This window comes from Bombus bifarius, unplaced genomic scaffold (assembly GCF_011952205.1).
Source record: "Bombus bifarius isolate JDL3187 unplaced genomic scaffold, Bbif_JDL3187 scf7180000008206, whole genome shotgun sequence".
In the NCBI taxonomy this organism is placed as follows: Eukaryota; Metazoa; Arthropoda; class Insecta; order Hymenoptera; family Apidae; genus Bombus; species Bombus bifarius.
In genome coordinates this window covers 1,032,179-1,055,125 of record NW_022884510.1, presented here as the reverse complement: position 1 = coordinate 1,055,125, position 22,947 = coordinate 1,032,179, and the positions used below count along the sequence as shown (strand labels likewise).

General features: G+C 45.6%; 1 protein-coding gene across 2 annotated transcripts in view; it reads left to right on the top strand.

Annotated features, from left to right (window-relative positions):
* LOC117210542 (cytoplasmic polyadenylation element-binding protein 2-like) overlaps positions 1–13,530 on the top strand; it is a 56,195-nt gene extending 42,665 nt beyond the window's left edge. For both annotated transcript variants that reach the window (XM_033453669.1, XM_033453668.1), the window contains 5 exons: positions 7,930–8,232; positions 8,355–8,467; positions 8,706–9,098; positions 9,177–9,287; positions 9,545–13,530. In XM_033453669.1, the coding sequence (XP_033309560.1) occupies positions 7,930–8,232; positions 8,355–8,467; positions 8,706–9,098; positions 9,177–9,287; positions 9,545–9,661 (1,037 nt within the window). In that variant the 3' untranslated portion in view covers positions 9,662–13,530. The remainder of the gene's footprint in view (positions 1–7,929; positions 8,233–8,354; positions 8,468–8,705; positions 9,099–9,176; positions 9,288–9,544) is intronic.
* The last annotated feature ends 9,417 nt before the right edge of the window (positions 13,531–22,947 follow it).

Here is a 22,947-nt window from a genome sequence, read left to right as displayed (position 1 = left end):
TACTGCGTACTGCCAACATATGGTTACATATTCGTAAAATACGGCTGTCCGAGGCGTTGCTGCAAATATTTCGAGCGCACGATAAGATATTTTTCAGGTATCGAAAACCGGCGTTTTGAGAAAAAAACTGTGGTTTCGAAAACTCGCGGGTCCTTCTACGAGCGATGTCCACGCGACAATCGTAGTTATAACATACTTTCGTTTTTTACTAGATAGCTGTCCGCAGTTCGTCAAGGTTTTCACTATCCTTTGCAAGCGCGTCGCGAAGATGGATCGCTTTATTTTATAGAGTTTGAACCCTTCGATCGGAGTTTAAGCGTGTCGCGAAACACGGTGCAACAAGGAGACGGAGAAGAGAGAGAAGAACAGAGAGAGAGAGACCGGGGAGACCTGTTTTCAAGACCTGCCTTAACGCGTTGTAAGACGCGTCTCGTATCAAGAGCACTTTCGCGTTCGACGTTGAGAGACAACGGGTGATCAAGAACGAAAACAAGCTTTAAATATACATGGTTACGACGAAACAAGGTTCGGAAATTCAGCTTTGGAAATTCGTAAAATTTTATCGTTCTGCCGTAACACCGGTTCCGCCATCCTGTACTGTTGCGAATCAACTGTACGACTCGAAGCATGGAACAAAATCGTTTTCAACGACGGTCGACAAACACAAACGCGATAACTGCGTTTCCTGATCTCTTTTAGCTTTCTTCTTTGTTTGCGAGTCGAATTCTTCGCGTTGCCTCCTGGAAACGTGGCGAGACGTTCCGCAGCCTCGCTTGCACAAGACTTTGGAAAGGTCAAGAGTGCAGCAGGCGTTCCATGCGTTCCCTTTCTTTGTTGGATTATACACGGTACGATTCGCAATATCGCATCGCGCCGAGTTTCCAACGTTCGATTACGTCGCTTTTAAATCCGTATCGTCGTTAATGTCTTTGCTTTAACGCGCTTTTGAAGTATAGCTGATTAATTGAAAATTTCTCGCGCCGGTAAGCATCGTGCGTTTTACGACACGACGAATCGTCGTCTCTCGCGAAGCGATTATCCAGCGTAAAAATACGAAGAAGAAGGACGAGAGGCGTAAAACCAACGAGAGGAGAGAAACCAACATCGAAGTTCCAGATTTCTACGCTTTTGTCGTACTCGTCTATTTTACTTGCGGGACAGACCGACGATATGGAAAGAAGTTAACGCGAGATACGCGAAAAGGAGGAGAATCTTGTGATTTGTTGGCGTCGCGTGTTTCATAGATGCAGCGATACGCGTCAAGGCTTCTCAAGCGCTACCGATAACCACGAGCTCGGGTTTGTCGACGAATTCTACACCGACGGACGTTACGTTTGTACCTTCGAGCGTCGAGAATATACTTTTATTCGATTGTTGGCCAATACGCACGGAAATACTCGCAACGCGGAGAGAGCGAAGCCACTCGGACGAAATTTACGACGGATTGATTTCACCTTGCTACGCTCCATCTCAACTGAGAATCTATCATTTTTCCATTGTGCTATTATTACGCTGTTGTATCGTTGGTCGAATAATCGTCGCATCAGTGATGTTTTATATATATATATATCTCTATGCCTTAACGTTTCCCCTAGGTGTACACGTAGCTAGACGAGGTTTCTATGTACCTCGAGCAATTTCACAGTCGGCGTGCTCACCCTCTCGCGCGTCTCTGTACTTCTCTCTTGGGATGGTTAGATCGCGGTCTATGGGGTTGACGAACGGCGACCAAGCGGTAGGAGGAAGAGGAGAAGTCGAAGGAGAGTGGGAGAGAGTGGCGGCGGAGGGCGAAGAAGCGGCGAGGGCAGAGTGGCGTACGAGGCAGAGAGACGACAAGCCGTCGAGGTCGACGGAACGAGAATGCAAGAGGGCTGTCGTAAAGTTACTGGCTCTTGAGACGCGCGCTCGTTAATTCGCAGGATTTTCTAAGTCGTTAATAAGCCCATAATTGCAAATTTTTATAAGTTGCGCTGGCAAATGGAAACCTCGAAAATGGTTATGAAGGCTGCGAGGGGGCAAGGGGCAAGGGACAGGAGAAGGGAAAGGAAAGGAAGGGTTAGCGACATAGGTAAAGGTGGTGGGGAGCAGACGAAAAAAAGGGTGGAAGAAAGGGAGACGCAGGGTAGGCTAGACAGCCGAGAGACCGCGAAAAGAGAAGTGCGAAAACGTGGCGCCCCTAGTAACGTTTTAATTGCTGCTTTCTCCCCGATTACCATTATCACCGCGCATCGTGCGTCCGTTGCGTTACACTCGTACGCGTTCCCATTTCCTCCAGCAGCTTCGATTCTTGTCCTTTCGCCAGACTAATCGATCGATCTCCTTCTTCCAGTAATTAATTCTCCATTTTCCTCCGATAAGATCTCATAGAATGTTCGCGTTCTATCGCTGCTTGTCTCACCGTTATCCGGAGGTCGCCGAAACGAAGGAGAATCGCGAATAGTATATCGCGATACGAAAATTACGATATAGAGTTTTATAATCGCGATACCTAGGAAATTCATCACGACGAAGAGTATCGGAGGATTTCTCGATGGATCCTTGCTGACAATACAGACGAGTACGTATCTCTTGGCGACCCGTTTGAATCGACTTCGACCGCCGGAAGAATAAAATCCTTCCGAGCTTATCTAAAATTAAATCCATTGCCCAAATAAGAAGGGGGAGCGTATCTTTGCTAGGAATTCGACCGTAGCAGCGGCACTCCGTAGCAAGCTGGGAAGAACGCGATGAGAGAAGAATGGCCAGGCATCGTTCGTGAAACAACATTCGTTATGTTCTCCCAACAATGAACGATTATTACGGTAATCCCTGCTCTTCTCGTCTATTCGACTTTTCCCCTTTCGTTCCTCGAATCGAGTCAGATGCCTCGCGTGTCCGTGCCTTCGTTCTCCTACGATGCTCCCCGTTTTTGCCAATTTCACAGCGATCATCGTTACGTCTCGATAGCTCTCCAAATAATTTCCATCGCCGAACAATTCAAATAGAAACACGGAACGACGTATGGGACGAGGATTCCAAGAAATTACGACAAAGGATATTCCCGGACGAGCCGGCTGACGTTCCGAAATTTATGAAGCTCGTATCGAAATGGAAAATCATGCTGGCAGAGGAGAGTCGTTTATCGCGCAAATGCGCTTAGAACACGTGCCGCCGTGCATTTGCATACGACTCGTAAAAAAATTCGTCACGTCGCGTGACCAACTGTCTATTTGTCAGCTCCCTCGTCGAAACGAGCAGGGTTTGGTTGCCCAATAAACGATTGCGCGTCTGTTCTTTTCCACGCGCCTCCAAAAGTTAGACCCGGAAAAGCTGGCCGAACGTACGTTGTAACGATACGAGACCGTCTCTAGCCACGCGATGTCTATCTGACAAAGCGTCGAGGTGGATTAAACGTGTCGTTGTATTTAATAATGCGACGAGTGCATGAATTTGTAATAGTCGGTGTATTAGAATTCGTACAAGTACAAGAGATAGTGTACGCCAGTTATAATCGTCACTCGCTCGATACTCTTACGCCGATCGCATATCATCGGATAACGATTCGACTGTCCACGTTCGTACATCTATATCGACGGACATTAGCATAAAAAAGTTTAAGTTCTTATGTAACTCTGGTTGAAGATTACAGATAACGGCAATAACAATCTGTCCCGCGTTCGTTTGCCTCTAGACCTTGTAAACGAAAACAACGTTGGTATTCAAAGACAGAATAATATGGGTCTCTCAGATTCGAAATTTCCGTTGACGTTTTCTACGATCACGCGGCGCTACAGCGTTATTATAAACGCGGTCGTTGCCACGGTAGAGCCAGTTGGAAACAATTCGTAGCCTGTTACCGAAACCCCTTTATCGAACGTTTATTTATACAGAATTTATAGGAAAATCCGATCTCTTTCGGTACTTGCGTTCGTCACGCATACTTGATTTATTCGCGGAAAGTATCGTGCAAACGCGCTAGCTTTATCAGCTGCGACGCATCATCGTGTCGTTGCGCTATTGGTGCGGTAAGTTAGCGCGATTCCTGCGTTTCCTCTGTACATGTTGCAGCTTACGTGCCAATGGGTGCGCGTCTCCGCGAGAAAAGTAAAGGAGAAAATGTAAAGGAGAAAAGGAAGAGGAAGAAAAAGAAGAGGAAGAGCAGGAAGGAAGGAAGGAAAAGAGAAACGCTGGCTTACGACGAGTCGACGCCGAAAGACCAGGAAAGCACGAAACAAGCATAAGGGGAACTGTTTACCGACGATGGGGTGCAGTAAAGAGGCGGTGGCTATAGAAGGTCGTTCACCTCGGCTAGCTTTCGCGCACACCCGTTTCTTTTTCACCGCGTTCTCGAATGCGGGTCGTTTCGTTAGCGACACGACCGCGAAACGCAAACAAAACGATTCGTCGACACGTCGTCGAACGTGTCCGTCGCAAGCTTGGTCACGGCGTGGAGATGTCGACGAGTTGCGCGACTTCGCCATCACTCTCCCGATTCTGAAATACGCACGCTGCGTTTGATATATTTGGCCAGGAATGTAGAACGAAGCTCGCACCTTGGTTACCTGCCAAAGCTAAGGTATCGGTGTAGCGTGTAAAGGCTGACGAATGGAAGGGAGAACGTAGGTGGAACGGGCACAGGGGGCAGCGCTACCTGTAATATTGATCCATAGAACCTCCTAGCGTCGACGGCGTGCGTTAGAGGGATGTTCCCCATTACTGTTGCTGTACAACCGAACGAAAACATCGCCTCTCGTTTCAATTTTGCTACACGTGCTACGAGCCTCGACGTTTTCCACATCTTCTCCCCCCTCTCTAACGACCGTTCTTACGAACACGGAAAACTACGTTTCCATTATCTATTTTCTTAGCTAATTTTGAAAGCAAGAGCGGCTTCTCGCGCGTGCTTTCTAACCGACGTGTTATTTTTCCTACAGAAGACAAGTTCTCTTCTTTTTTGTTTAGACAATCGTTTAATTTCGCCATTTAATTTTCAGCCTGTCGCTTCATCGGTCGATCGATTACGGCGAGTGATCGGAATCGACGAATTACGATACATCGGAGTGAAGAAAGAATCGTTGACTCTTCGCTGTAATCGCGTACCTCGTTCTTTTACGTTGATGCGCGTGTTTCTACGCAGCACGTGGAATATTTAATAAGACACAGCGTGAGCAGCGAATACGAGCGATCCGCTAAATATGGCAGTGTTATCGCGTTTAAACGAATCGTCACAAATTACTCGCATCGTCGAGAACGTTTTCGCCACGCTCGACCATTCTCTTTTATAGACATGGAACGTCTGTTTTCTAGGAAAGCTCTTATTCTGCGACTATCGACCAATCGAATAAATATAATTTCAGTCAAAGGCCGCGTCTTGCCGTGTTTTCCGAAATAATGCGTGCCAGAGGGTGGAGCGCGAGGGTGAGAGCACGAGCACGAACACGAGCACGGCATAGGCGCAGTGCCTGGTAATAAGGCTGCGATTATCCGCACAGATTATTCTACGGCGAACCGGTCGCCATCGTTCGCCTCCCTCGATCTGGAACCCTCGCGACTCGTGTCTCGTGTTTCGTGTCTCGTATCTTGTGTCTATACTTCGTGCATATAGACGTATCGCGATCACACGCGTGGATCAATTTATTTCCCTTCTCCGTGGGCTACTTGAAACACCTTGCGCCGTTCTTCTCTCTCGTCATTCCCCTTTTTTTATAATACAATTTATTTGTCGAATAAAACGTCGATCTGCCGACGTTTCACCGACGCGTGAAACATTTTTCCACTGAATTTTCAAGATTGCGATGCGTCGTAAGTCACGTTTATCTTTGCGTCACACGTTATATCTTCTTAAAAATCTGACACTTTATTTTGATAAGAATAAACTTCTTATAAAGCGTACGACGACTTTCTGGACTTGTACGTATCGTACAAGCGAGATTATGAGCTGGAAGAAGAAAGAGCGAAAGAGAGACGAAGAGACGACGAAAGGCGATAAAAAAGAAATAGGAGAAAAATGCGCGTGCAACGGAGAAGGAAACTCGGCCCTTTGCTTGGACAGAATCGATGCGTTTGCTCGCGGTTTAGCGATAAAAGCTGTTAAAAAAGATTAACCCTCGTGGCGTATACGTACGTAGGTACGTATCACTCGGAAGAAGAATAGAAGGGCAAGGGACGCGGTCCCCGGTGTTCCCCTAACTCGCGTGACATCGTTCTACGATTTGCAGGGCAGGCGAGCGTATCGCGCTCGTGTCCCGATCCCTCGAAAATGCGTCGAAAACGAAACGTTTTACCCTCCGCGATCAAACCTGCTGTCAGAGTGAACGGATGATCGACGAGGAATCGGATAAACCGAAGTTAGTAGAAGAAGGAGGACTCGCGACTTAAAATCTTCTAATCGATAGGTCGCGCCGCGTGCGCGTGTGCCGGTTACGCGATCTCGTGCTCGAAACGCGTCGATTAAATTTTACTTCCTGTTTTCGTTTCTACGAGTCGTCGAAAAATAATCGCGTACGTTTATTCGTTTTCTACGTTAGTCGCATTAAACTCGGCAATTTTAACCTAATTCCGGTAATTGGGGGATCGATATTAAAAATATATTAAAAAGATATTAAAAAATCATTCGTCTTACAATAATTACGCCATTGACTTCTACAAAATGTCTTTCGTCGATTCTCGTCTCTGAATTTAACCGGCTGTCTTTACTTTCGTTCCCGCCGTCTCGAACTTATCTCGTTCGATCGTAAAATCACATTGGAATCGGTAAATCCGCCGAAATATACTTAAATACACTCGCGTTCCCCTCCTTTGATCTTCGTGTCGTATATGTACGCTCTTGGATTCTTTAATCCGTTAATAAACAAATAAAATGGCAAATTGCGCGTAGGATATACCGCTGTGAGCCAGGTTGATTAGGACAGGAGATCCTAAGAACCGGGTGCTGTTGGAGGCCCTTGCAGAGCTGGCTCGAGTAATCGATACTGCACCAAACCGGGAACGGGTAAAACCGAAGGGGTGGGCGAGGCAGCACGATGGACACCATGTGTCCTCTCTTATCCACCTACCGAGCAAAGAATCGTTGCGATTCTATCGGAAAGCCGATTCCTCGGACAAACGACGATCGACTTATTTTTCGAGCTATACGTCCGCCTGGAAGCGGATAGTTTGGCGTGAAACTATCGATCTTGCCGGCAAATGAAAAAGATAGATGAAGATCGAACAATAAGACTCGATTGTTCCGCTCGACTGCGCGTACGCTTTGTCCGTTTTCTGTTTTCTCTTTTCGCGACAGCAAGAAACAAGCGGTTACGTTTGCCCGACTATTTTGCATTCGTTATCGAAACGAGAATTCGCCGCTAGCAATGGCGACGTTCGTTAGAAGAGCGAGATTCCCGGTCAGAAGAAGATACAGTGAGTTTTTCTCGGATCGATCGGAAATTACGCGTGGCATCGGCCCCGATTTCTCCTAACCGTCTTGTTGCCATGTCTATGCGTAAGAATCGTCGCTATGCGATGACGCTCAATGATATCCAGGTTATGAGGATCGCAAATACTCCTCGACCCTTTATATTTCACGCAGTCCAACGCGAATCCAAGAGCATCGATCTATTTTCGGAGCGAAAGCTCTACGGATCAACGACTTCGATTCGTATTCGCGTTTTTTCGAGATGAAAAGTTGGACGAAAGCGGCGAACGAAACGAACGTTGCAGGAAGCTTGGCTCGATCGCGCGATCGTGGTGGTCGATATCAAACGGAAAAGAGAAGAGACGCGACGTTTCAAACGAAATAGTTTTTCTCCTTTTAATTTCTAATTAGCGGGCTAATTTCTAATTAGTGGCTCGAAGATCATGTCGGTCAATACGATCGAACAGTTAAGATTCGACGATCCTCGGCTTAAAAATAGTGGTCGAAAGAAACGAAAATAACGAGGGATAAACGTAGTGCGTCTATGGTTGCAGGCAAATCGCCGTTCTTTCCAAGTCTGGAGGATCAGAGCGGCACGCTGCTAGAAGATCCGAACGCGGCGAGTCAGCTCGATGGCGTCGGTGTTGGCGTCGGTGTTGGAGTCGGAGTTGGCGTTGGAGTTGGTGTCGGTGTCGGCGTCGGGGTTGGAGTCGGCGTCGGTAGCGGCATAACCGGCTCTCAGACCGCACCGCTTTCCTCCCCGAGTCGGAGCAGTCCTCACAGTCAAGGTAGCGAGACCGGAGAACGCTTCTCTAGGAAGGTGTTTGTCGGTGGTCTGCCACCGGACATCGACGAAGGTAAGCTTTTTGTTCCGTGATTCGCTTCTTCCATCCGTTCGTGTATATCCGTTGGCGAATCGTCGTACGGTTTAACGGGTCGACGAACGTTTTTCTAACTGCTCGTTGTCGTCCGGTTTCAGAGGAAATCAAAGCCAGTTTCCGTCGTTTCGGATCGTTGGTCGTCGACTGGCCCCACAAAGCGGAGAGCAAATCCTACTTTCCACCGAAGGGCTACGCTTTCTTGCTTTTCCAGGTAAGCGAGAAACTCTCGCTGTGTTATGCTCCGAGTAATAATAAACCGGCAGTTTGGCTACTACGAAAGATGGAATTCGATTTGCTTGTTTTACGTACGCGATACCACGAAGCAACAAAATAGTACGAAAGATCGACACGATCGTGTATCGATAGTCGAAAATCGCCAAGATGGTTAATTAGAATCTCGAGTAACGAATAAAGAGATATATTAACTGGAATGTTTTCGTTGACGATAGGACGAAGCGTCCGTGCAACAATTGATCGACGCGTGCATTCAAGACGAGGAGAAATTGTATCTATGCGTGAGCTCGCCAACGACCAAAGACAAGCCGGTGCAAATTCGACCGTGGCGACTGAGCGACGCGGATTTCGTGCTGGACGCTTCGATGCCGCTGGATCCACGAAAGACGGTGTTCGTCGGTGGTGTTCCACGGCCGTTGAAAGCCGTCGAGTTGGCGATGATCATGGATCGACTCTACGGAGGCGTGTGTTACGCCGGTATCGATACCGATCCCGAGCTCAAGTATCCGAAAGGAGCCGGCAGGGTCGCTTTCAGTAATCAACAAAGCTACATAGCTGCCATATCGGCGAGATTCGTTCAGTTACAACACGGCGACATAGACAAGAGAGTAAGTAGCCACTCCGAGCGGTATTTTCGATCTAACCGATTCCATCGTTTACAACTATTACTCGTTTATTTTATTTAGGTCGAAGTCAAACCATACGTTCTGGACGATCAAATGTGCGACGAGTGTCAGGGACAACGTTGCGGTGGCAAATTTGCGCCGTTTTTCTGCGCAAACGTTACCTGCCTACAGGTAAATTCTTTCACCTCGTTATACGTTTTTCCTCTTTTTCCCTTTATTTTCCCTGCCGCGTATCGCGAGTCAACAACGACAACAACGACGATAACAACGACGACAACAACGACGACAGCGTCAACGACAGTGACGATGATAACGACGGCGAAAGCGAAAACTACGAACTGACGTGAGCAGCGAACTACGAAGCCCCTGACGAAAAAACTGAAAGCAACGGCGCGCGAAACGCGCATTCTCATTTGTTGTTGTTGCAGTACTATTGCGAGCACTGCTGGGCGACGATTCACTCGCGACCAGGTCGCGAGTTCCACAAGCCGTTGGTGAAGGAGGGTGCGGATCGACCTCGGGCCGTGCCGTACCGCTGGTGTTAACCCCAGCTGCGTTGTCCCTAATTATCTCGCAACCCTAGCTAATTAACTACCACTTCTACGTACCAACTTCTCCTCCCCCGCCCCCCCTACGAGAACCTTCTACCGCCCGCCGCCACCCACCCTTCCATTCATTCAACCTCCCACGGCCCGTCCGACACTTCGTCTCACCCTTGCTCACATACCTACCTGCATCGAAACACAGCCCGAAAACCGTTATTATCGCTACTACCCACTGATCGTCGGTACTATGGCTATTCTACTACTATCGCTATTATCGCTATTGCTATTACCGCTCTATCGCAATCACCACCATTACTATTCCACTATGAGTTACCTTTGCTCTGCTATCCACCGCTACATGGACGTGTTTACCGGTTACACGGCGAACAAATCAGTCGCCATCACCACCGTCACGGCCATTACTACCACCACACATCCACTACCACCACCACCACCACCACCACCACTACCACCACCACTACCACCACCACCGCCGTCACCACCGCCGCCGCCGCTGCCGCCGCCGCCGCCGCCGCCGCCGCCATCATCGTCTTCTGCCAGCCGATGCGTCTCGACGTTACCTTTTCGCACCGACGACCACTTCGATCTTTCGTCTCCGAGTTTGTATGTGTGACACTCAGCGCACCAACGATTCACCACGAGGAAAAACGGTTTAGCAGCGGAGTAGGAAGACTCGTCGACGATTCGTCGGTGCGTCGGTAATACACGGAGTGCTGCGCGCTAGTTCCGCTTTATGACAAACGAACGAGTCGAGGCCAAGAAGGAACAACGGACCGTCGCCCTAAACGCCTTTCGTCCGACCGAGAGATGGAACATGCGTTAGTTACCGATATCGATATCGACGTATATATATATATACATACACACACATATATATATATATATAAGTTACGAATGCGCGTAGGCGGCCATAATTAAAAGCTCTCTCGTACGGAGCACGCGTTGGACGCGTCCGACGAGAGGTTTCAATCGTTGTTCGCGCTCGCGGATCGTCTCTTCCCATTACCGACTGTCAAACGGGAAGATTCGTTCCAGGTGTTCCTCTTCCTCTCCTTGCCTGTTCGCTCGTTCCTTTTCTCGTAGCGCGTCGGCCGAAGACGGACGACGGATCTCCTCGTCGATCGATCGCGCGTCGGGCAGAGGCGCAGAAGCTACCACGAGGAACATCGTTCTCCGTTGTCCACCGATTGTCTATCCGTTTTTTGCGAGCCGGAATCCGGAAACTTTCGGAGGAAACCGGAATCTTTCGCGCGACGAACGTGCGCTTTCCTCCTTGTTCACTTTCTTCTCCTGCTCCTTCACCTCCTCCTCCTTCTTCTTCTTCTTCTTCATCTTCCTCGTCTTCTACTTGCTCCACCTCCTCCTTTTGCGATCTCGCTTGTTCTTTCTCGTCGAACAGGCCAAGGCAATCAGGAAAGGAAATCGGAGAACGAGAGGAACGGAGCGCCGTACCGGGGCAATCGGTCCCTTTCTTTCGTCGAGCGTTCTGTGCCACCTCGAGAAATCGATCGAGGCAGAATCGAGCGTCGATCGAGGTAGCCAAACGGCAGTTTGCCCTCTCCTCGATGGAAGGATGCGACCGTCGCTTCGAACCTGACCCGAGAGGTGTACGAAAATATATAAGGAACGTACGAGTGTGAACGTGAATCGAAACGGTAAGAGGTGATAGCGAGTACCTGATTCGACGTGAAACCGCGAGGATTAAGATTGATGGAACGCGAGCACGAGAGAGCAAAAGATCGCGAGGGACGAAAGCGAGTAAAGGAAATGATTGGAAAGAATCGGAAGAGCGTGTATGCCTGTGTGAATGAACGACGAAGAGGAGATGCGGATGGAGAGATGAGACGGCAGAGCGACGGAAAGAGTTAGAAAATGGTCGATACTCGCGAGCTGGTAGATAAACGCGGAAGAGTGATATAAATATAAAGACGCAAACGTTTCAAAATGAGCCATTCGCGTTGGACGTTGAATAGGTAATGAAAAACCAACCACGCTTCGAATCGCTGTGTGTCAGATAATTATCTGTATCACACGGTCTTTAGCTTTTAAGAACTTATTAAATGTTACATAGGTGCGTTATATATATATATATATATGTATATATACGTTATATATCTGTATGTATATATAACATACATATATATACACATGCGTTTCCCGCGTGAAAAACGTGACGTTGCGCTCGTAGACAAAATATTTGAGTAAAATAAACGATTTTTTACTAATTAACTTATTTGAATGCAAGAAGTAAGTAGCAAAAAGTATCATGGGATAGAAAATAGTGGAATAACCGAAAGAAAGTGAGACGGAGGTGAGAAAATATGCCGAGAGTCAATGGAAGCAAGAACGAAAGTGTAAGAAAAAGAATAGAATGCGTGCGCGTTTGCCTGAGTGTGTGTGCGTGCGTGCGTGCGTGCGTGCGTGCGTGCGTGCGTGCGTGCGTGCGTGCGTGAAGGAGAGATTGCGAAAAAGAGACGAAACAAGAAGGAGGAGGAAGGATAAACAGGGGGCTTAGGAGATCGAAGTAGAGAAATGGAATTCGAAACGGACGTTGAAAAGACGATAGTCCAATTTACTTAACGCACGATCGCGCGTTGAGTTTGCTTAACCGTACCAGATCCTCAGCCAATACACGAAACCTTAACCGAGCGACCCTTCCAAAAATGTCTCAAACGACGGGAGGAAAGAAAACGATGGTACGAGGCTTGACCGTAACGATCGTACCGGGACAGTCGGTTACTCGTTTTCAAGAAAATAAAAGAGAGTACAAAAGGAACGGTCGCGTCGGCACTCGAAAGTCAAGGAAGGAAAAAGCACCGAGAGACCGAGAGAGCGAAGAAACGGGAGATTTCTCGCGATCGAAACCAGTCACGGGACTAATCTTGGCCGTGAATCCGGAAACGATCCTCGAACCTGGTGTTGGAACGTAAACGATTCTACGTACCTGGGCCTCCGCGTTTCTTCTTTTCGAACAACGAGCGGCGAACGTCTCTCCATTGGATCGGTGTATTTGGAGTAAGTCGATCTCGCGAATATACAGTAACGCTCCTTTGCAGGGCGGACACATACACACACACACACATCCATAACACGTACGCGTTACAATTTTCTCGACGGGGAAGAGACGCAGCGATCGAGCTCCTAGCAAATTACTCTTCATACGTCCGATATATAGGAGATCCGAAGGAAACGCGTGCAAAGATTAACGTTGTTTTCGCGCGAATGAACGATCTAAGTCGATAGGATAAAATACGAAGAAAACTGCACGGGTTTCTGCTGTGTAGATGACCGATCCTTCTTGTACCGATACGATCCGCGTTGAACGGCTGTCGCGATGCACGTTTTCTCGATCCTAACGAATTTCTTCGCTCGATGTATATAATCAAACGCAATGATGCAATCGACGTAGTTCAAATGAAATCTCATCTCGACGGAGACGCGTTATTATAAGTTTTATTCTTCGAAGGAGGAACAGAGGACTTTTCTCGGTGGTAATCGCCGGCGTGTCGCTTCCGACCGTGTCCAAGTTGCCACGCGTTAACTTTCGTCCGACATCCTGGCCCGCAGCTATCATCTTTCATTTTCTTCTCGATAAACGGATACGAAGCAGTCGGTAGTTTGGAAAAATGTTCGCAGAGGAAACGAGAGTGGAAAGAGAGTCGACGCGAATTTCGGACAAGGATGCAACGGTGGAAACGACACGGATGGTTATCAGTATGCAACGTTATGTGTTCCGCTTAATAGATGGTCGTTTTATACGTAGCAGCACCGTCAGTTGAAACCATAAGCTCGTAGATTAACCTCGCACGACGAGTATCTTTAACGACACGTTTTCGCGTGTTACGCATTCGTAAAGAAAAAATATACACGACACACAGACACGTAGGCACATACATACGCGTACACGCATACCTACGATATCACAAATTTAGTCATCCGAGAACGAATCGATAAAAATTAATCGTGGATTAACCGATGCGTACTTTCGCGTACGTTTAGGAGGAATGAATAAACAAAAGTAATTTCCACATCTATATATACATATATATATTTACATATATATTTATTTTTTTGGTACTCTTTTTGTATATACGTGTCGCCATAGATTAGGTGACGTCTAGGATCCACACGAGGTACGAGATATCCGCGTGAGAGAACAGAGCGAAAAACAGAGGGACGAGAAGAAGAGTGTACGAGAGAAAAACGAGAAACAGAACGAAAAATCGATTGTCTGTACACACGTGTGTATGAATGCGTGATAGAAAGAAGAAAAGTGCATGAAAGAGAGATAGATAGAGAAAGAGAGAGAGAGAGAGAGAAAGAGAGAGAGAGAGAGAGAGAAAGAGGGTGGGAAAGGCTGAAGAAACGAGCCACGTTAACGACGATCATCTCCGTCCCTTCGTTCACACGAATTATTCACGATGCTCGCATACACGCAACTCAACTCAACGTCGAATCTTGTAAACCGATCGGCTATTACATTAACGTAGGAAAATATTCGTGGCGAGCATTCGTGTTTTACACGTTTATCGATCTCGTTTGGAAAAACGTTGGCGGACACAGAAGGTATTTCGACCGTGTCCTAGATCGGTCGACCGGCGAGAATAGTTGCGATGGAAGCGAATGGACGCGTTTATTTCGAGTAACGATTAACATCGTTCGTGCCACGCGGAGAACCTTGTCGAGGTCTGAAAAAACCGAGCGAGATTTTTGTGAACGAAGGGGCGCGGCGAGTGAACGGCGAGTAGGAAGAAAGGAGAGAAAATGGGGCGGGGGAGGGGGGGAAGGGTGAAACAAAAGGACAAAGGAAGGGAAGAGCATTAGTTAGCGTAATTTTGTCGACGCTCGGCACCGTTCTCGCGTGGACGAGGAGCGATGAAACGCGGCGACTCAGGCGATTAAGAAGCAAGCGCTGCGATTCACGCGTCTCGGCAGCGTCGCTATCTCACGGATAAATTTATTAAAAACGCATATACCAAACGCAGCGTATAAGCGTGCATATATGACGCGGTGCGTCCAGATGGTTTTCCAATTGCTTCGATGATAAGAGAAACACGTTCGACTCGACGATTCGCTTGCCCCTCCGATTCCGACGCGTCTCCTCCGTTTGTTCCTTGACTTTCGGTCGCAGCGCGATTCGAGAAAACACGCGTGCAATTCGTTTATTTTCGTCGATCGGTAACGATCGTAACGCTGCCTTTCGTTTATCACCGCGTACACCGTGCGTATCGTTTCCACGAAAGATCGCTCGGGGATGAAAGTTGGAAACGCGACGTCGGCCGCGTGCGTCTCTGTACGCGTCGAGATTCGGTCGTAAATCGATCGGAGAGATGGAAGAGAGGGCTGGCGAAGAATTTTCGAGGTCGAGAGACGATACCGTTAACGACGGCTTCGAAGGAATGGGAAAACCTTTGATCGCGTTGGCGCGGCTACGAAGCTACCGCGGCTCATATATATACTAGGTGAAAATTTGCATCCCGTAAACGAGCACGAAACGATACGCGTTCGAAAACGATTTCGCGCGCGACCCCGAGCTCGTACACACCGACACACGAAAACGAGACCAACTCTTAGACACACGATCTCGTTCGTGCACGGACACGTTCTCCCCACTAATCGATCGATATAATCGTAGTGAAACTTATCTAGGTACCAATTCACCTAAATCAATTGATAATTAAAACAAAGTATATATATATATATTCATATACATATGATATATATATTAATATATATTATATAGAAAGTAGTATTGTTCCGATACTCGACAGCGAGCCGAGTATTTGGGCGAGAATCGAGATCGAGATTTTTCTAGACAAATTTTTCTAATCGTTGACGAATGCCGCGGCGTTCCGCCGTTGAATCGAGCGGGACGTCTCCTTCTATCGATACACTCGCGTTATCATGCCCCGTAAAACAGAAATCTCGGCTCGTTTGCGCGTTTTCACGCCACGAACGACCGAAACGAACCCGGTATCCGTGCCAGAACTATCGCGCGATCTCGACTAAACGAATTTCTTCTTCGAGCGTTTTTTGCGTTCACCTGTGTTCTGACACGGATCGTACCGATTTCGCCGCTCGCGCGTACGCGCGCGGGCTCACACACACACACACACACACACACACACACACACACACACACACACACACACACACACACACACACACACACACACACACACACACACACACACACACACACACACACACACACACACACACACACACACACACACACACACACACACACACACACACACACACACACACACACACACACACACACACACACACAAACAAACACAGACAAAGGCATACATACACGCGAGAACGTACGTGCGCGTTTTTCGTACGCGAAACTCCAGTCGCTTTTCCTCGGATGAAAACGTTCCGGCAGAGTGTCGACGTCGGCGTAGGTTCGCGCGAAATACCAAGTACTCGAGACAATGACCTTATCAGACACTTTAACGTTCGCTTATCGATCGTTCGCAAATCAATGTGCAATTTCGAAATTTCCGTGCCTAGGTAGGTGGGCAATATCGATGAAAGATTCGTTTTGTTTCGCGCTCGATCAACGAACCGCGAACGGTTGCTCTGTGCACACTCGATGCTTAGATCAATTAGAAAATTTTAGTTGACCGTTATCGGGCATATTGCCGATATACGAATTGAGCAGCGTTTAGGTAAAATTATTTCGCGAATGTTGTCGAGATTCCACGCGTAGCGGATAAGTGACATATCGCTTTCGAGCACGATCGACGGGACGGCATATTACGCGCGACTCGACGAATTTTTACATTTCTCTGCTAGTCGGCAAGTCGCGAAGAAAGAAAAGTCGACGAACCGCGAATCACGAAAATCAGATGGACTCGCTGCTTGACGTTTGATGTCGTACGAACATCGCGCGCGACTGCTGCGTTGAAAATAGGGGCTGAGGCCGCGAGGAAGTATGGATAAAGGGAATAACCGCGACTCTGTAGTCGCCTATAGCGAAACTTTATACGTACGAACGTGCACGCGTACACACGATGGAAACGCAAGTCTGCCGGCAATGGCACGCTAAGAATTTAAAGCAAAGAAGAGAAAAATAATAACGATGACGATTGATAATAATAATAATAATAATAATAATAATAATAAATAATAAATAATAATAATAATAATAATAATAATAACGATAATGATAAGCTACATTTCGCAGCAAAGTTATTGTTTGAGAAAATCGCCCTTAAGAAAAAAAAAAGTAACAACTACAACAACTACAAGAGTAACAAACAATATGTTAGGTATGATTCTTCACCTCCTTTGTAATATGTGTGATAAAGCATAATATATAATATAATGACAATTATATATATATATACATACACATATATATGTATATACGCGTGTTTACATGTATATACATATTTGTGTGTATATATGTATATGTATATATGTGTGTGTGTGTACATGTAGGTACAGGATATAAAATACTAATATATAATTGATAATAACGATCGAAATATTTAATATATTCTGATGGACTTGAAAAAAAGAAAAGATAATGGATGTAAACTTGAAATATAGATGTTGATTGCGCGACACGACAGTAGCGGGATGCAAGAGAAACGGATAGGAAAATCGTGGAGCGTGGAAACGCGTGGAAAAGCGGAGAAGCGGAAGTTTCGAATAACGAAAGATATCGCGATGCCGACCGAACGATGCTTGCATAAGCACAGGCGCGACGTAACGCGTACACTGTCGTTCGTGTAATGCGCACGAGTGACTCAAAAACGGTATGGGTTACGAAACAGCATGGGAAAAGCGAAAAAAAGAAGGAGGGATGAACATTTTGGGGGAACGAGTAACAATGGTAGTCACTTACGATAGATTTGTATTTTTCAGTGTTGAAAAGTTTTTTATACCGCTGTTATATTCTTGTCTAAATATCTTAGTTCAGAGAAAATGCGAGAGACGATGGTCGCGTCTTAGCTTGCATGAAATTATATAGGTGCGTCCGAATACACCGAATACGTGCGTGTGTGTGCGAGAGAGAAAGAGAGAGTGAGAGAGAGAGAGAGAGAGAGAGAGAGAAAGGAGGGTTTAGCGAAGGAAAGGAATGAAAGAAACACGGAACGAGTGAAAATGGCTTCGATAGATGTAACGGAGAGAGGAGACGAGAGAGTGCGCGTGAGAAAGAAAAAGAGAGAAAGAGAAGCGAAAGTCGAACGAGCAATCGAAAAAGCACGAACATCGTGTACAACGTAAACTCCAAAAGAGGAGGACACGATGTACTCGCCACGAATCGACCATCGAGATTTTATTTTCAACGCGATTTATCATGGTGCGTACAAAGTTGCACTCGATAAACGTCGAATAGAACCGGTGCAACGACGTTTCGTTGTCATCGTCGCGAACAAGCGCGGAACGATCTCTCTAGCTTGATTCGATCGTCTCAAAACGATTATTCGCGAGAGAAAAACCGACGATAAGAGAGGGAGAGAGAGAGAGAGAGAGAGAGAGATTGGGAAGGTAGAAGCGTCGTGAGTCTCGGTGATCCTTGGCGAGTGGTCGTTTGTCCAAGAAAGAAAAAGCGTTCACGCTTTCGAGACTCGCTCTGCGTAAACCCCGAGAACACGAGCGAACCGACGACGATTAATGGCGGAAAAGCGAGATTGTAGCGAGCGCGTGATACCAGGCACGAAACACGAAGCGCCAAACGCGATCGACCAAGTCGATCCTACCTCTAGTTAGCTCCTGATATGCTCGAGCAATCCTATTTCTATCTACCATTTTCCACGTACAATTTTATCGATCGATTTATATTTTTTTAAGCGTTACGATTTTTATCGCTCTCGTATTGTATAGATCGCGTTCGAACGACTAGCGTTCGTTTAGAGGCAATTTGCAAATCTTATTTTTCTCGTTTGATCTGTGTTCTTGCTGGACTTCCCGACCACCTTCCTGTTCATCGCGTTGTTCTTTCTACACGCGTCTTTTCTTTTCTTCTTTTTCTCTTTTTTTTTAACTCGAGCCATACCTCGCAGATAAAACGCGGACGATCGAAGGCGACGGACTGCGGAAAGTTCGCGCGCCCACGAAACGATTCCTTTCCTTCTTCGAATTTGCGAATGACCGATCAAGTACGTGGACGAAGGCGAACCTCCGTTAAACCGTTGCGCGGTCTTCTTTCGCTCCGCGCGAAAACGCATCATCTTTCGTACCTTCGTATTTTGTTCGTTTTCTCTTTTCCTTCTTTTCGAAGTCCTAGCGAAAGGCAAGCGATCGTTCAGTCGCCTTTCCTTTCATCGTTCTCCAAATTTCTCTATTTTTGTTACATACGATATACGTTCGCTACGAAACGCATTACTACTAGTTGATAATGTTTTTAACGCAATCAATATAGTCGCTGTTATTTTTGCAATTGTCATTATCGTCATTACTATTATTCGATTACTAATTATCATTACCTTTATTACTATTACTATCATTAGCACTATTACCATTATTATTATTACGATTATTATTATTACTGCTGCTAATGCCGCTACTACTACTACTATAATTATTATGATTACGAAGACGGTAATGATTATTATTATTATTACTACCATTACTATTACCATTACTGCTATTTCTATTGCTACGTCTATTACTACTACTACTATTACTACTACTACTACTGCTACTACTACTACTACTACTACTACTACTACTACTGCTACTACTACTACTACTACTACTACTACTACTACTACTACTACTACTACTATTACTACTACTACTACTACTAATACTACTACTACCACACTACTACTACTACTACTACCACCACTTCTACTGCTACTGCTACTGCTACTACTACTACTACTACTGCTACTACTACTACTACTACTAGTAGTAGTAGTAGTACTATTACTCTTACTATTACTATTACTACTACTACTTCTACTACCACTACTACTATTAGAGTGTCTACTGTAGATGTACGCATATATCTGCATGTACCAAAGAACAGTTGAACATATTTGTACATCTGATGTATACATGGACATGTGCACGTTAGGAAACGTACAGATCGGCACGCGTACAGAGAACAAAAGCCGGTAAGAGAGTACTTTCGATGCGAAAACCAGAGCGCAACGATAAATGAGAAACTCGAGTCTCGTTAAAGCTGGAATATCCTGTAAGCGTCAGACATAAATGCGATCCGTAGATCGTTTGGAAGTAACGTTCTTGGAATAATTGCTTGCAATATACGCAAGCATCGCGCATCGATCGAGATCTCTGTCCAAGCAAAAGTGGCCGAAACCGTTGGTCCGACGCCGATTACGAATTACGTCTTTGCGCGTTGCCTTTGATACGTCAAATCGTATCGCGATCTCGGGTCAGCAACGCGATCGTCAATCGTCGAAGAATGTCCGCAACGCGTCGACTTGGACCGCTCGAAGGATCCTCCGAACGGACGATCATCGCTGCGATCCGTTCTTCGATCCTCGAGCTACGTTCTATGATCGATCTCGCACAGGTGCGTTGTCAGCGTAGCTTCCCTTGGAAGGATGGGCGGCGTGTCTGACCCGAGGTCGAAGGATCGCATCGCGTCGACGGGCACCAGAGTGTTTGGCGTTGAAAAAGAGACGGCGCGATACAGCCTTCTTCGATAAGAAAGCCGAACATCGTATTCGTTGCCACTCTACAGTCACTCGCCTACAGAACGATTTCTGCTACCCTGTTCCTTGGCAGCCGGATCGTAGCGCGCCATCGATAGATTGTACGGGGCAAAATACGATCGCGTTCGCGGTACGCGTGAACCACGCAGCTACAAACAGTCTGGATGCGTTCAATGGAAATGCGGTACAGCGATAAGTTCAATGTATGTACGTGTATATGTTTAACGGAGACACTTAGAGCGTAAAACGTGATAAGGCTATAAGACAGTATAAGTTTGGAGCTGGGAGCCGTGCAATGTTGTTATCGGACGAATGAAAGCGGACGGGTATAACAGTAGTAAGAATGCGGAAAGAGAGAACGAGAGAGAGTGCGAGAGAAACGAGGAGAAAACAATGGACAAAATGGGAATTTGCCAGGAGCGAAAGTTATCGCGGAACCAGAGGAAAGAAGATATTTTTTTATTTTTTTAACGAGATCTTGGAGACGAGAAAGAGATAGAAAGTTTACACGCAAGAAAGAAATAGCAAAATGGAGGGACAAAGTGGCAGGCAGAAGAAAATCGAGTAACAGAGGGCTTGCGTGTGTGCGTGAGTGTGCTTTCGTGTTCTTTGTTCTGTGTGCGTGTTTATGTTCGTACGTGTGTTCGAATGGTCGAAAATGTATGGCGGAGCGTGCGAGCGAAAGAGAGAATGAGAGACGGAGCGCGGAAAATGGAAAATACAGAGCTAAGTGCATCCCAGAGGCGGGCACAGTGCATGCGTTTTTTACGTAGAAATAGAAAGTCTGACTGCTTTTAATTTGTGGAAATTTTTACGGGAAATAGTTGACGTCTCTTAGATATTAAAGAAAAGTTGTTCGAGTAAAAACAAGCTGAAAAAAAGTGAAAACGTTGAGAAAACCACAGAAAAAAAAAAAGAAAGAAAGGACGAAGAAGAAAGGACGAATGAAATTTACAATAGCGACGATGATGAGAAAGAAGGTAGAATTTTTTAAATGTCGTTTCGCCTTTGTACGTATCTTTTTATGTACATTTACACGTCGACGTTTGTTTTTTATCGTAAAAATTTCACCATTTGTATTCGTAAGTTATCATATAGGAGACTCCTGTTACTAATACTACTGTTTACTTAAGATAGACCCTTATTTCCTAGCGTATAAAACGATGAAAACGCAAATTTCTATATAATTTTGTAATATAATCGATGCCGAGGATACGAATGAAATTAGAGGAAACTTACAAGTGCAACTTAAGTCTTAACTTGAAGTTACCAAACTGCGAGGTTTTCATACTCTCGAAAGATATAATTTTTTATTAAAGCAATTTTTTGCGGAGCTCGTTTTAATCGATCATCTTTATTTTTTTATATATACCAGTGGTAGTATTTTCTGCCCACCTCTGGGTAAAAACGGCGTACGAACGAATAACAAAAAAAAAAAAAAAAAAAATGTCACTCGACGTCTGTCGTGATGCAAGACGCGATTTTACCCCTTCTTACACTGCATTTCTATTTTTAATAATGTATGCTCTTTCATATTTCGCTGCATCGGAATACGACACGATAGCGTCGCAATAAATAAATCTTTGTCGCGTTTTGTAAATAAATCGTCGAGGGTCGCGTCTTGTATATCGACGGAGGTTTTCTTAGGAAAAATATCGAAGAAAAAGAGGAACAAAAAAAAAAAACGAAAAAGTAACCAAAAAAAAAAAAAACGAAGAGAAAAATGATAAAAAAAAAAGAGGAGGAGAAAAGGCGAAAGCAAGAATATTACTAGTCAATCCTCGATCCACGAAAGTTGCACGGAAATTACGAAACGAACGAGAAAACGTTTTTTATTTTCGATTCGTAAAAGGAAAAGACTTTCTTTGTATCTCGATCCCTGAATTTTTGATAAAAACCAATAGGTATTATTAACGCGATTTAAATATGTGTCCTACTGATTTAGAGACTATTTACACGATTCGAGAAATCCTTTTTGTACGTTATTTCTACGTTCACCTGTAATTTAACATTGTCCACGTTATTGTAGCGAATAGCGTATTGTATCGTTGTATGGTGATCTTTATTTTTAAACACATTTTTATTATCGTTGGTAACGTTAAGGGTACTTTAGCTCGTCTGTAACCGAGGAAAGTTTTCTAGTACTTTATTATTGTATTTGGATATAGCAACGTTGACTTGGTTTCCCTTATTTCATATTTTTCTGTTTTGTTAATGAATTTCTATTCGTACTACGGTTAAATGCAAATTATGCATACTTCAACGATATCGTTTCGTGTCTGTTTTTTTTTCACATTTCACACACTTTTGCATTACGCTTGCCATACACATACGGTTAAATACACACACACACACACAAACACACACGAATACAGACACTCTCACACAAAATACGCACATACACACGTAGCACATCCTTCTCCCTTGCTTCCTACAAACTCGTCGAACGATTCGAAGCCCGATACAACCGAAGGACCTCGATCGAGTGTACGACAGAAGGTACTCCCGTGGTTACATTCGGTGAAAGTTACGTTTATATATATATATGTATGTGTATATATATATATATACTCTGTCGTGTAATTTTTTTACACATATCTATATAAAGTAGAC